General features: G+C 30.2%; 1 protein-coding gene across 1 annotated transcript in view; it reads right to left on the reverse strand.

The window, feature by feature from the left end:
* Window positions 1-11,981, reverse strand: part of Liprin-gamma — an 82,111-nt gene extending 70,130 nt beyond the window's left edge. The window contains exons 1-2 of the mRNA XM_065513880.1: window positions 11,817-11,981; window positions 5,936-6,734 (exon numbers count right to left, since the gene is read on the reverse strand). Of these exons, the coding sequence (XP_065369952.1) occupies window positions 5,936-6,734; window positions 11,817-11,930 (913 nt within the window). The 5' untranslated portion in view covers window positions 11,931-11,981. The remainder of the gene's footprint in view (window positions 1-5,935; window positions 6,735-11,816) is intronic.
* Window positions 11,982-15,873: the final 3,892 nt, after the last annotated feature.

Raw genomic sequence — 15,873 nt, forward strand, 5'->3', positions numbered from 1 at the left:
TTTCAATAAAGTATTCCATAAATTTTTAATTGTCAATAGTTATACATATTTTTGAAAAATATCATAACATTTTTAATTCAATGTATAAATTTCAAAATAATCGAAAAAACCTTCTCCTGTAAAATTTGTGTTTTGTCGCTTACGATAATTTGGCGCTAAGGGCTCGATATGTATCGGGTATGTATTTCTAAATACAAATAAGGCAAACAAAAATGTCAAGAAAATATAAAATAAAAATAAAGTTTGGTAAAAAATATCAATCAACAAAGAAATAAAATATTTCTAATAATATAGTGTAAACAAGAAATGTTTTTTCGAAACGATTTCTTGACATACCGAATTATTTCAATAATATTTTAAATTTGAAAAGTGTTAATACTCAGTAATGCCATCTATAAATACCTTAAACGTTATTAGATTTTTAAATAATGTTCAGCATTTGGTGGTCCAAATGCAAAAAAAAATTACAAAATACCACCCTAATGTATATTTTTCAATCGAATTTTCTATATGGCTTTAAATAATTAAACACAATGTATTTTAAATGAAAAATTTCGAGAATTACCAGTGCCAAAGAATGTACATTGATTGTACATGTAAAATACCTACAACAGCTTGAGTACATAACGATTTATTTGCAAAATTTAATGAAATCATTATCAGGAAGAGAATTCTTAAAGCATATTGAAAAGGAATTTACATTGTAGTGGTTTGGGGGAAAAAAAAATACCGATAAAGTAAAGTTTCATGTTGGTATTTAATGAATGAAAAGGAAAAAGCAGAGATAAATTACATGAAAAGTATGTATGATTTTCTATAATGACAAGTGGAGTGGTCCATTAGTAGATTTCAAGAGAAATCATTATTTAACATACATATACAGATTTTAAAACCTTTTCAATTATTAAGTTTTATCACTGCGAGGAATTTGTGTTAATTGTTTTAAATGCACTAGTCCCGTGATATTTGAAAAGAGGATATATTACATCTTTTCAACAATTGTGGCTTAAAGTTGACAATTTATTAAACAATTTAATCAAGAAAATCTTTAATTTTAAAATTTTTATATACAGCCTCAAAAGTGAATAAACACCAGTGAATTTTTTTAATATTTTTAAGATCATGAAAATCATTATAGTACGACTTAAATCTTTTTTTCAAAAACGAAACGTCAAAATCGGATAAAATATTTTTTAAACCGAATTTTTTTTAACAAAAAAAAAAAAATTTTTTTTTTTAAATTTAAAAAAAAATTTGAAATAAAAATTCGAAAAAAAAAATTTTTCCCAAAAAATTAAAAAAAATGGGAAAAAATATTTGTTTACCTAAAAATATTTAAAATATGCTACTTCGACTGAAAATTTCAAATAAAATGTGCAACCTCTAAACATTATACGGTTTTGGTAAAATTTTCAGCATTTTGTTGTTAAATAATGAGAAAATTTTAGACATTGGGAGTATCGAAAATTCAAAAAGTGGAAAATAAGGGCCACTCTAATATGCATTTAAATATTTCTTTTAGAATTATATTTCTGATCGTACCCGATCACCGTTTGTGTAGTGTCCAAACATATTGTCAATGATCCCAACTAAAATACAAGTGTAGCTTGCAAGTTTGTGTAGATTTAACTCGATTTTGTATATTCTCTTAACTGTCAATTAAGAAACTTTATATAATTAAAATAAAAACTTAAAGACATTCTTCTATATTAACACATGATTAAAACCCTTAATTAACACTTTTAGCACAAAGTAGAACAAATATCAAAGATTAAATGATCTAAAACTAAAGTTGACTTATTAAAAATAGACAAAAGGGACAATAGATTTACATAAATTTGATTTAAAATATAAATGTCCTAATTTAAACATGTCCTACTTTAAATAAATTTGTATTTATTTGTAGTTGTTCCTTAACATCTTAAGCTCCATTTGTTTAAACATAATTAAACGTAATTGTATGCAAATACAAATACACTTTAATACACACACATCCATACATACTTAGATAAATAAATTCTGGTGTAATTACAACAAAACCAACACATTTATAAAAGTAGCAATATTTATTAACAATTAGAAACATTTTCAAGTACTTAGAATAAATGATAGATAAACAAAGTAAAAGTAGAGACAAACAAAGTAGGAAAGTGATGATAATTAACACTAGACAAACCATAAATATTATTGTAATAATGTTAAAAACAATTTAGAAAGAATTGGTTGGGAAATTTTGCCCCACCAGCCTTTTAGTCCATCCATGCCCCGTGCCGTATAGAGTGTTTCAATCAATGCAGAACGCTTTCTCTGGAATACGCTTCACTTTGGAACAGAGTATCCGATATTGGCCTGATTCGTTCTTGACCTCAAAAGATGAGCAGTTCATTTGGCTTGGAATCCATATGTTGTTAGAGAGATGGGAAAAGATCATCAATATCAACAATATTATCTGTGATAATCTGTGATCACTTATATTTTCCACCATAAATCATATTTGATATGCAAACTAGCTGAATCCGGTCCGCGACGATTTGAAAATACTCAGTGTCGGACAAAAAAAGGCATGGACTCCCCTGACCTGACTTCGCATCCTAAACACTTATTATCGGAATCAGTACGTCTTCGCCTTTCACCTTACCCGTTCCCACGTTCTCACAGCCAATCCGAATTTGTACAGTTGGTTTAAGACTTGGGAATACCTTGTCGACATTCAGATTTTTGATCCAAAAATTACCAAAATTTTCCACTGTGCAACGCTTGGAATATTAATTTGCATTAGGCAGAAGTTCAGCGGGAACGAAATGGGATTTCGATTTTTCCATTTCCAACAGTTGTTTTGAGAATGTTTTGCCAGAAGGGTCTTTCAGCAAATGCATACATATGTTTGATGATTTAGATTCGGTTCCAAAGGTATAAAGATTTCAAGCATGCGTTTAACTCGTCTGCATGAAGAATCATAGCATATCCATTAACAACAAAATCTTAACTGAGCTAGAAATGCCGGCTACGATGCGAGACATAAACTCATTGTAAGATAGAGATCTGTCGCGAGAACAGCACTTGATGTGAAGCAGCAAAAACAATATGAGAAAACTCAAACCAAACCACTATAGTTCAAAGTATCACTTTTTCTGTGCGAAATTCAAATTACGAAGTTGTCATTATACATTGTTTTTTGATGTCAACCTGTTACTAAAACTTCAATGCATTCAAATTCGCAATTGGTTTTTGTAAAATAACAAATTCTGCCTGGCAGCATGACTTCAAAGTCAAATTTTTGATACATTTTTAAAAATTTGTGTATATTAGCAATATTATATTGCAATTTTTAACCGTTAATTGTGGAAAGTGTGTGAATAATTTAAATAAAGTTTAAAATGGAGAACAACGAGGCGTGTAGGTAATTGATTTTTCTTTCCTAAATATTTGGAAACTATTTCCCTTTATATTAAAAAAAGACAATTTTTAAACATAACCTTAAAGTAATTTCTTTTGATTACAAAACTTTAACTTCATGGAATCTTTTAAAAAAATGTTAACGTTTGTTAAACTTGAAATAAAATGAAATGAATAGATTGAAATGTTGTGAATTTACTTCACTTTATTTCATATTGCGCATTTTTGCACTTTCTGGGTACGAAGAAAACGAAGATTTATCTGCTATTTCAATTAATATTTTCAACCAAATGTTTTTGCAAAATAAATTACTGTTAACTGATTCAACTAATTTGACTAAAAACTAATATGAAAAATAAATGAATTTACTTTCTTTTACTTCTGGTGGACTATTTTAGTTTATTCTACAAAAATGATCTACTCAACATGCCCTTTCAGAATTATAGGGTAGCTATTCTGTTCCAATCAAAAAGTCTCAATTTGTTGGACAGTGCTATTAAAGTATTATACTGTTTGATAAAAAAATTGGACCATAGGCAACAATACTTATATTTTCAAAAAATCGAAGAAAAAATTACCCTTTTTTTGACCTTTTTTGATCTTCTCTAGGACTATTTATATTTTAAATATCTTGCGAATTAAGCGTAAAGGGGTTTTATTTACAACATTATTTACAACTCTTTTTGATTTTCTCAGAAAAGGGTCAAATTGACCCCTAAAGAGATGAGCTAAAGGGTTAAGATCTTCCACAAAAATGATCCCCATAAAATTCCATAATATAACTCTGACCATAAGAATTCTCTCATATATTAACTTACAACATTTTTTTAGTTAGTATACTGCTCCCTTCGATCAAAAAATGAAAACTTTGACCCACTGTAAAAAAAAATTAAGACCAGCTGGACTATAAGATTATTCTACAAAAATGCTCTACTCAACATACCCTTTCAGAATTATATTGTCGCTATTCTGTTCCAAAAATGCTGTTGGACAGTGTAGTTATTAATTTCACACGGAAAAAGTGATACTTTGAACTATAGTGCAAACGTATGGTTATTAATCATAAAAATTATATTTATACAGCGTCATCTTCCGTCTAGTAGCTTTAACGGACAAAACTAGAATATTATAATTCTAGCAGCTTCAGTTTTAATGCTAGTAGCTTAGGTATTTAGTGTAGACATACTTATAAACAATGCTAATACTTATAAACAATGCTAACAACATTGTTGATAAGTAGAAACTGTTGCTGATGGACATGTATATAAACATGATGAATGTTGCAAGCAGCCGTTACATTCAAACCGCTAATAGTGCATTTACACTGACGCGAAATCTAGTGGATTTGAATTGAAATCTTTGTCAAAATCTATACCATTTACACCGCTGTTTTCTGACATTTGGCAAGATTTCATTTACTAACAAAAACAGCTGACTAACAAAACCTGCAGTAAATAAGTAGATTTTTAGTATGTATTATAATTTTTATTTTCATATGTTTCATAACTTGTGCATATGTATCAGTTAACTTTTATTCATATTTGCATCCATTGATAATATTTATCAAACACTCAAATTTTTCCGCACTTTTTTATTATTTTTTTTATTTGTATCTGTCAAATTTTATTTCTACAGTGCTGTATTTTTTAGTCCATTATTAAGAAATTCACAGTTGCATCATTTGGTACTGAGTAGATTTTAGGATATTTTCCCAAAATCTAGTCACGAAGTAGATTTCGTTTTGTATGGGAAATTTCGTCAAAATAACTAGATTTGGCTCGAAATCTCACATGTACTAGATTTCGCTTCGGTATAAATGCACTATAATACAAATTCGTAAGAATATTAATGTCTAAATTAATTGATGGAATAACTAGGACCAGTACTATGGTGAACAATATAGTTAGAACACCCACTTTATCTATAAGTATCCCGAATATTGCATTAGTTTATATTGTAGAAAATTTATTATTTATAAAGTACCCAATGTGCAATGATAGAGAATTCTTGATTTGATTCACTGTTATCTATTGATGAGTTTCCAGTACTAGTGTTTTTTTTTCAGCACTGTGTTCTAAACTTTGATATTGGGTTTGTCTAGTGTTAACTACAAATTACTTTGGTTTTCTTGTTGAAACTAAAAAAAAGTTGTTAAGTAAATAAACTTAACAGTTTATTAAGATAAAATTTATGCCAGGCATGATAGAATTAAAGTATTTAAATTTGAGTTAATCACAAAAATTCAAGGAATGTCATAAATTCATGAAATACATGCAAAATGCACATACAATGTATTTATGACAGATGTAAGTATATACAGTGCACTTAATATACTATATACAATATAAATTATAAAGAACTTATTACCTAAATGTTATTATAACTCTATAAATTAGTTTATTGATTAAAATTACAACTTAATCAAAATGATTACTATGAAAAACTAAACAGAAAAAGGAAAATACACACATCTACACACACACACAATAATAATTACACAAACACAAAAAATAAAAGAGTTCCATTGAACCATACATACCCAGGGATGTTTGTAAATTGTTTGTGGCAACAACTCCTGATGTTGTTGTTGTTGCTGATGATGTATGTGTAGCAATTAAGTTATTGATATTAAAGGCATTCGAGCCACTTAAACTGTTGCTATGATTACTGTTGTTACTTGAGGAGCCGCCACTGCCACCGCTACTTCCGGTTGCTGTTGCCACTACTGTGCTGCCACCATTAATTAAATGATGATTATTCAATTGTTGTAGTTGTAGGTTGTGCTGTTGTTGTTCGGTTAATAGGCCACCAACGCCACTACCACGTTGGCCACTACCATTTAGCTGTTGCGTCATATGTGATGCAACTATTGTGGTCTCTAGGCCACCACCACCACCTTTAATTAATGCTGCAGCTGCTGCTGCGGCCGATGTTGCAGTTGTTTGATAATTTACACGATGTAGTTGTTGCTGCTGCTGCTGTTCAATCGTCATTGGTGAGGTAAGCGTATGATTGCTACCGTTTGAACTCAACGGTGATGTTGTACTCTCACCACCACTGGGAGTTAAATCATTTTGTTGTTGCTGCTGGAGTTTCTGTTGTTGTTGCTGTTGCTGCTGCTGTTGTTTATTAAAATTTAAACCAGCTGCTGTTGGCCCAGCTGAACCAGATGGTGATGGTAAGTTATTTAATGTTGTAACTAGTTTTCCGGTTGCTAAATTGCCCGTAGCAACTGCTGCTGCTGATGCTGTGTCCAGTGATAAAATTGTTTTCAATGGTTTATTGTTGTTGACTGTTTTATCGTTTAACACTGATGAATCTAATGATTTAATGTTTTTCTGTAGAATTATATAAAATACAAAGTTTTCCAATTTAATTGATTATTTTTTTTTTACAAGAATTAGTTGAATTACAAATTATAAAAAGTGATTGAAAGAAACAAATGTGAGGAAGGTGATTTTAAAAAAAATAAATGAAAATTGTCAGGCATTTACTAGGAAGAACACTTGAAAAAAGATGAGTAATATTAAAGAAAAACTTGCTTCAGAGAATTTTGAAAATAGTAATTTGTTAAAATATAATAAATTTTAATCATATTTTGAAAAAAAACATGAGGTCCTTCCACATTCCAACTACGAAGCCATGCAAATGTTAATTATCTCTGAAATACCTTAGCTCTGACTAGGTGCAATTTCATGAAGATATCTTTTTAGATTCACCTTCTATTTAAACCACTGTGCAATAAAATATTAAAATTTTAATTCATTGAAATATTTTGTTAATACTAAATGTAAGACCTGTCTAAGAATATCTGAATGGTGTAAGTTGATCGCCTCCATGTGGCAGGTCTTAAAACTAGGACCAGTCTTGGCTGTGACTAGTTTTATGTCAGCTCTATTCCCTGCAGGTTAGTCAGATTTTATCCTACAAACAGCATTTAAGGGATGAATGGTTTATTTCGTTTGGAATAGGAAACTAGCGAATGGGATTAGGATAGGGAGATGTGTTTGTATGGAAATTTAAATGTTTGAAATAAAGAAAATAGTAATTTTCATATTTGTCTTTTGGGATTTTATTGAAATTTAGCACATTATTAAATACACAAAGTGTTCAATGTTTATTTTCTTAATTTTTTCACATACAATAGACATCTCAATAAAAATTATTGTGTGAAAACGACAAAGCAGGAATCCAATTGGCACAGATTTTCGTTTTACGGTTGTAAATCCACTTTCCGTTTCGCCCTCCAGTTTGGATGGTGGATTTACAACGGGAAAAATGCAATTTTTTCAGTTTTTGTAAAAATGTTTCCATTAAATAATTACTTTTGCAATTTAATTTGAAAGAATAGTCAATTTGAAAAATGTGTACGTAATTGCTGTTCTGATGAGATATAAAAGACAAAAATTGGTTAAAAAATTCGCCAGGCCACTAGAACAAGAAATGTAGGAACAAAATTAACATATTTTGAGAAATATTAAAATAAAAGCTCATTTTTACTTAAAATATATCCATATTTACTTGTATATGAGATTTTGTATTCGTAGCATAACGTTAACCTATTCCCAGCTATGACCAAACAAATTAAATTGTTTTAATGTCAGTTTCAAAACTCTATTTAAAAATTTTTAAAAATATTGTTAAACAAATTACAGACATTTTTTACCATCACTGTGGGATTTATTGAGAATATATTGGGGATATAGTATGACAATACCTCCTTTAGTTTTTCCGTACCTGCGATTTAAATTTTTGCGATTTTCGAGAAAAACTATTTTTTGGTCATATTTTGGCGAATGAGCTAAATTTCCTTACTGTTATGAATTTTAAGTAAAACCTATTCAGAATATTATAGTCCAGGTAATTTTAAATAGAGTCTGAAAGTTTTACTAAAATTGGAAAACGCTAACCCTTAAATCGTGAAGGTCAAATGACAAATTTTTCAATATTTGGAATTTTACATGGAAATATAGCGAAATGTTATATATTTTTGTGCCGATTCTAATGACACTTAAGAAGAATATAACACGAAGTCTAGTATTTACAATAACAGCACAAAAAAGGAAATTAACCCCAAATCGGTCTTGGGGTTAAAATGACACTCAACTTTAAAAATCACGAAAAATACAGTCAATATGAATGCTGGTAATTTTATTTTTTTTATAATTAAATAAATTGAATCATTCAAGTTATTTTTTAAATTTAATAAATAGAAAGTACACTAAAGGTTTAAAATCAATTTTATTCTTCAAAAATACTTAATAAAATATTAATTACATTATTAGGGCAAAAATCTGAGGTATTTACCTAATTTTTTTTAAGGATTATTAATTTTTTATCAATATTCACCAAACTGGTAGATGTGACTGGGAAAAATCAAACTTTTCTTTATTAAGGGCCACCCTAATGGACCATACACTGTGCATTTAATAGTAGAATACTTGATTTGAATTTTAAAAAAATCAAACATAAGAAAAATTTAAAAACCTCTTAATGGTTCGAAATATTTTGGAATTACACACATATGAAATTGCTCATTACTTTTAAACTCTACAATATTAATGTTAAATTTTTATTAAATTTTAAAGCCGTTGTAAAGTATTTAAAAATTATTTCAAAAGTCTTTAAGTTTCGAGTTTTGGGTAAAGAAAAAATATTGACTAAAAAAATAAAATTTGAGAAAGATTTGCAATTGAAAACAGTTTTTAAATATGAAAATTGTAATAGGGAGGAAATAAAACTTTTCGACAAGGCATCGGACCACACCTATTCCAATTTTTTAAAACTTAGTACACAGAATCATTATGGTCGTATAAAATTTGAAGTTGCTCAAAAATTTTGAAAATTTCTTTGGTTTGTCTTTTATCAGGGTATAAAGTTCAAATCTATATATATTAAAATGAAATGGTCCATGTATGTAATGTCATCACATGAGAACGGCTGGAGCGATTTGGCAGATTTTTTTTTATTCGATTCGAAATTTTCAGGAGATGGTTTGTAAAGAAAAGAATTAAGAAATTCCAGCTAAAGCCAGCGTTTTTTATTGAAAAATTGTTTATATCGATATTTATTTTTTCGAAATTAAGTTTTAAGCCGTTTGACATTAGAAGGCATGATTATCGTATTGTCCATTTTTTGTAGTTTTTACTAATTGTTCTTCGGGATGGTGATTTGGAGTGGAATTTTGAATATAAAAATTATTCTAACATTCAAAAATATTCACACTTTATTTGAATGAAGATATTTATAGGCAACACTTTGTTACGAAATGAGTGGGGTTTCTTTGGCTTTCCAAGAATAGCAGGTTTAATTGCCTTTCTTTCAGATGCATTAGGACTTGCAAAATCGTCTGTAAAGGTCTCTCATCTTCAATTTGTATAGTACCCAATTTCCCTGCTTTTAGATGAATCCTGCTACGTTTTGAAATTACTGCTTGAGTACCTCCCAATGGTTTTGCAAGCTCTTGTTGAGTTTTACAACAATCTTCATGGAGTAATGTCTTCAATTCTTGTGCTTCAAACTTTTTAGGCTGGTCTGGGCGATCTTTAGCTTCCGTGTCAAAATTGCCACTACAGAAACGCACAAACCATCTCTTGCATATTGGAACCGATGGAACTTATTAACCATAAGCTTAGGTGAGTAATCGGTGTTCTTAAGCGGCACTTTTTTAAAATTAAATATCTAAGTGAAGCAAAACTTCCCGCATACGAAGCTTTGTTGGCAAAAAATTTCACATTTTCGAACAAATTCAATAACTAAGTGAGAATAAATGACAAGGGCTCATTTTTCATGCTATATAAAAAAATTTTAAATTTGATCTTTAATATCAGATCAAAAACAAGTAAGAAAGTATGGTCGGTCAAGCCCGACCATATAATACCCTACACCAAGTAAATGAGTAAAAATATTTTTCTTTTAAAATATCAATAATTTATATTCATGAGTGATTTTCGGAAGTGGGCCTTATATGGGAGCTATGACCAATTATGGACCGATCACCTTGAAATTAGGTCGTGTGATTTATGTCTATATTAAATTTAACTATGTTGAATTTTGTGTGTATACCAACATTTTTAAGCGATTTATGCACGTTAAAGTGATTTTCGGAAGCGGGTCTATATGGGAGCTATGACTAATTATGGACCGATCGTAACACAATTTGGTGACATGAATTTTGTATATATAAAACTTATTTGGAGCGAAATTTGTGTAGATACATAGATAAATTAAACATTTATGACCGATCAAGTCCAATTTCGAGGGGACTTTGTATGGGGGCTAGGTGAAATAATGGACCGATTTCAGCCAGTTTCAATAGGCTTGGTCCTTGGGTCGAAAAAGTAATATGTACCATATATTATATGGTCGGGCTTGACCGACCATATAATACTTATGCTTTTTTCGATATCAAGTTGCAATGGGTGATTTAAGAAAATTCTTATATTTTAACATCTATCTATGAGTAATTGAAATACAAAACTATTTTGAATTTTTTCTTTGATCAAAATTTTAAAATTTCAATTTAAATGTGCAGCATCTACGCTTTATTCGATTTTACTCCAATTTCTAATTTGTTCATATTTTAGCTGTCACTTCAAAATATATTTTCCCATAACTTTAAATTCCAAAGATTTGTTTTAATATATTTCAATTTTTGTGTAAGAGTAATTTAAATAATGTAAACAAATTAATATATTTAATTTACTATCGCTGTCAGTGGTTGGTTTTTTTTTCTATTAGGAAAACAGTTTTTGTTCCATTACTGGCTCTTCTGGCCAACTGTCATGTTCTTTATATTATTATTATTTGGGGTTTTAATTCTCCAAAGTTGTTTTTTCCTCACACTCTCCAACATTTTAAACCATGCAACAATATTTTGTATGTTTTATTATGACAAGAGAAAACAGCAGGAAAAAACGGTCATAACGGGGCAAACAAAAAAAGGTAAAATAAACATTTAATTCAAATGTGGCCAAGTGGAAAACAACAGGTGTAAAAATGTACTAAAAAAAATCAACAACAACAACATCATACAACTTTATTTTATGTAAATGAAATGTAGAAGGAGAAAAACATGCAAAAACACATTAAAACTAGTGAAAATGAGTTCGTTTTTTTTGTTTAGGCAGGACAGGACGCTTAGTGAAAGCGGAAATATGGCAAGAAGTGTTAACGGAACAGAAAGAAAATAAATGAAAGAATAAACGAGCGAAGTAATGAATAAGAAGTGTATGAGTGAAATATGAGACAGAAAAGGGAGTTGCTAAATGCATTCATAAAATGTTTAGGAATGAACAAAATTGAAAGAATAGAAAGTGTGTGGTTGGTAGCGGGTGGGGGCGTTAGGTAGGTACTAAACGGGAACGGGTCTACATCTGTTCTACGCTTCTCTACATTTTAACAACTAACACAGTACTTACAGATTCAGCAAGTTTATGTAATGTTGCATTAATACGCTCCGGATTACGCGGTGGTGGTTCTGGTGGCTCTGATGCAGCCATTGTTGGACCAGTATTTGTAATATTTATTTGCATAATACAAGTATGACGTTGTTATTGTATTGTGTTGCTTCTGTTTTTTTTTTCTCTTTCAAAAAAAAATGTCTCTAAATTTAAATGCAACTGTGGTATCTCTCGCCGTTTGTATTTGTTTCTGTATCTTTTTTTTTGTTTTTTGTGTGTGTTCTATTCTAAGTGTTGTGAAATATTGTTAAAAGGTTGCTAAATGTTAAGAGGATTTTCACATTAATACTCATGTTGTTCCATATTTGGCCTATTATATTTGGTGTATGAGTTAGACAGACATTCGTTTCATTTTGTTACTTTTTTTTAGTTGTTAATGGTCAAACAGTGTTGGTAGATAAAAATAAAATATTTAATAAATTATTCTTACTATTTATGACATTCATGCATTTTGTTAGGTTTTGTTGTATGGAAAGCTCGTTGAATTATTAAATATCTGTAAGAGACAAGTAGAGAAAAATTGTTATTAAGAAATTAGTTATAAAGTAATTGAAATATAAATAATGAAAGAAGAGTATTTTATGAATAGTAAGTTGAATGTGAAATTAAAGGAGGATTTAGCTTCATTATTTGAGAGTGAAAACTTCGTTTTTTATTTTCTTTTAATTTAAGCTTTATTGTGGTATTTCTATTAAATGAATTCATTAAAATTCCTAAAATGGTTTGTTAATTAAAAAAATTTAATTTTTTTCCACACTGCACAGTGGGACAGAATTATTTTTTTTTTGGAAATAAATCTTGCATTTCTAAACGGTTGGTGCGATCGGGATAAAATTTAAAGTTGGAGTAAATATGGAGTGTTCGGGTTTAAGTTATTAAAATGGACTTTACAAATGCTTCAAGAGCGGCGCTATGGTGTCTCAAAGTAGGGTAATTTCGACATGTAAGATTTTTAAGAACGTGCAATTTTTTTGTTTCCAATCCGATTTCAAAGACTTTTATATTTTTGGAAAGCGCTGAGCTAGGTCTTGCTATTTATCTCTTATAATTTCCGAGTTTATGGCATTTCAAAATTTTAAAACTTTGCCATATCTTGGCCCGCTTTTTTAAAAATATAGGTCGTACTTTTGGACCTAATAAACTCGAATAGTAGATTTTTGTTATTTTTTGGTGACTTAACTCTTTTTGCTTATTGAAAAAAAAAAAAAACGTTCAAGACCTAGTACAAAAAAATGGCACTTATTTAAAAGTTATGCATGTCGAAGGTGCCCTACTTTGAGCCACCATAGCGCCGCCCCACCAGCATTTGTAGGGCTCAGTTTAATACATTAAACTCACATTCTCCTTGGCTACGCCCACGTCAAATTTTATCCCGGTCGGAGCAGCCGTTTAGAAATTTATTTTCAAAACATTTTTATTCTGCCCCACTGTGCACTGGATGATCAACGGGTAGTAAAGAAGACACAAGCTTTCAGAAAATGCAATTTGTCGATCACCTCTGGTATGCAGATCTTTGTAGGTCTCGCAACTTTTGCAAATATTGAATGTATTTTTTGGTCGCGAGATATGTATTAATCTAATTTTGAAGGTACATATCTGTCATATATTCTCACTTAGTTATTGAACATTTAGTGTAAACAACAAAGTTTTTTTTTTGCTTTGAAAAGATAGATTTTTGTTCAAACAAAGCGTCATATGCAGGAAGTTTTGCTTTACTTTTTTAATTTGAAAAAAAGTACCGCTGAAGCACGCCAATTGCTCACCAAAGCTAATGGTGATTGTGTTCCATCGGTTTCAATGTGCGAGAGATGGTTTGTGCGGTTAAGAAGTGGTGATTTTGATACATATTTCGCCCAGGTCAGCCAAAAAAAATTGAAGATCAAGAATTGGAGGAATTACTCCATGAAGATTGTTGTGAAACTCAACAAGAGCTTGACAAATCCTTGGGAGCAACACAAGCAGCAATTTCAAAATGTTTTCAAGTAGCAGTATTGAAGAAAATTTAAGCAAGAAAATTTATTACCATACGATTTGAAGTCGAGAGACCTTGAATGACGATTTTGTACGAAATGATGTTTGAATGCTATAAACGAAAATCATTTTTAAACCGAATCATTACTTGCGATGAAAAATGGATCCATTTCGATAACCCGAAGCGTAAGAGATATTTGTGATCAACCAGCCGAATCGGCACCAAAGCCAAATATACATGGGCTGAAATCAAGCAACCGAAAAACGCTAGAGTATTTAGCCAGACATTGAACCGTAATATTCAATCAAGACAATGCTCGGCCATATATTGCAATTCCTATTAAAAAGTATTTAGAATGAAGTGGTTAGGAATTTTTGCCTTACCCGCCTCCAGACCTTGCCCCGTCCGACTACTATTTGTTTCGCTGAATGAAGAAAGCTCTCTCTGGGATACGCAACACTTCAGAACAGAGTATCCGATATTGCCTTGATTCCTTCTTGGGCTCAAAAGATGAGCAGTTCGTTTGGCTCGGAATCCATATGTTGCCAGAAATATGGGAAAGGTCATAGATAGGTATATTTAAATGTTTCCAAAATGAAGCAAATGTTTTAAAAATGAAACAAATATTTCAAAATAAAAGCTAAACATTTTAAATAAATCTGCATTTCTAAGTCTTACAATTGGCCAATTATGAATATTCAAGTCATTTCCTGAAGGGGACCTTGTATGGGGACAAGGAACAAATGTAAAACTTCAGAGTACTTAGAAATTAGTGACGGCATGGTGTAGTTGTTGTAAAATCAAGTTCGATCCCTGGCAGATGGCGAAAACTTTTTCATCATAGTTTTTGAGTTTTTAAAATTAATACCCATCCAAAAAGCCCCCTGACCTACCCTCTTCATGAAAAAGAAGATAACATCATGGTAAAGATCAGGTAGTCTGCGCTTCCCCTGAGAAATAAAGGTAGGAATCAAAGAATTAGCAAGGTTCCCCACTACAACACCAAATACACAGAGCGCGTTATTTCTAGGCAACGAAAAATTTCAAATTATATTTTAAAATAAATTTGTTTAAATAATTTTATGCAAACAAAATAAATTTTTTCAAAATAGTATTTCAAATTTTTTTTTTAATTTTTGTTTTTCAAAATTGTTTTTTAATTTTTGGAAAAAAAGTTTTTCCAATTATTTTTTTTTTTGAAAAAGAATTTATGGTATTTTGACCCATTGTAGGTCCAACTTACTTCAGCCTTATATACATTGTTGCAATGGACTTTGAAATATATATCATTAGGTAGCCATATTGTCTATATTAATGACTTAGTAATCCAGATATAGATCAAAAATAGGTCAAAAAGGTTTTCCCGGTTTTTTCCTTATATCTCAAAACCGATTTTGTCGATTTTAAATAGCAACCGAGCCGGAAGAATTCCCGATATATTGATGTATGAATCGTTTATGTAAGTTATTTCAAGTTGATTTCAACATACAGAGGGACAGATGGACATGGCTATATCGACTTCGCTGTTAAGTTTGTTTGGTCGAAAATGAAAAATGTAGAAATTATAATAACAATAGGTTCGTAGTTATTATAACGTAGTTGAAGACGCACGATCTACAATAACTAGGACAGTGCAATCTACATGGGAAATACACGCAAAACGACAGCAAACAAATCATATAAAAAGAACTAATTTGTGAAAATTTGTATCAAGATTGCCGCATTATCAACATATTTATGCTCAATCAGTATTTCCGGTGGATATTGGTATGGGGGCTAAGTGAAATCATGGACTGATTTTGTGCATTTTATCAACAGAGATTATTTTGTTTGGCCCCTATCGTGTTTTCAACAAACCGACAGACGGACGGACATAGTATAGGGTATAAAAATATGGTTTTTGATTTTAATAACTGGAAAATAAGGTTTAAAAATTTAAATTTTTACGTTTTCGGATTTCGAATCCATTTTGCTTTTGCTTCCAATTGATTGAGTAACAATAATTTCTTTAAAACAGTTTCATAGCCTATTTTAGAATATTTA

The sequence above is a fragment of the Calliphora vicina genome, chromosome 5 (genome assembly GCF_958450345.1).
Source record: "Calliphora vicina chromosome 5, idCalVici1.1, whole genome shotgun sequence".
Taxonomy (NCBI): domain Eukaryota; kingdom Metazoa; phylum Arthropoda; class Insecta; order Diptera; family Calliphoridae; genus Calliphora; species Calliphora vicina.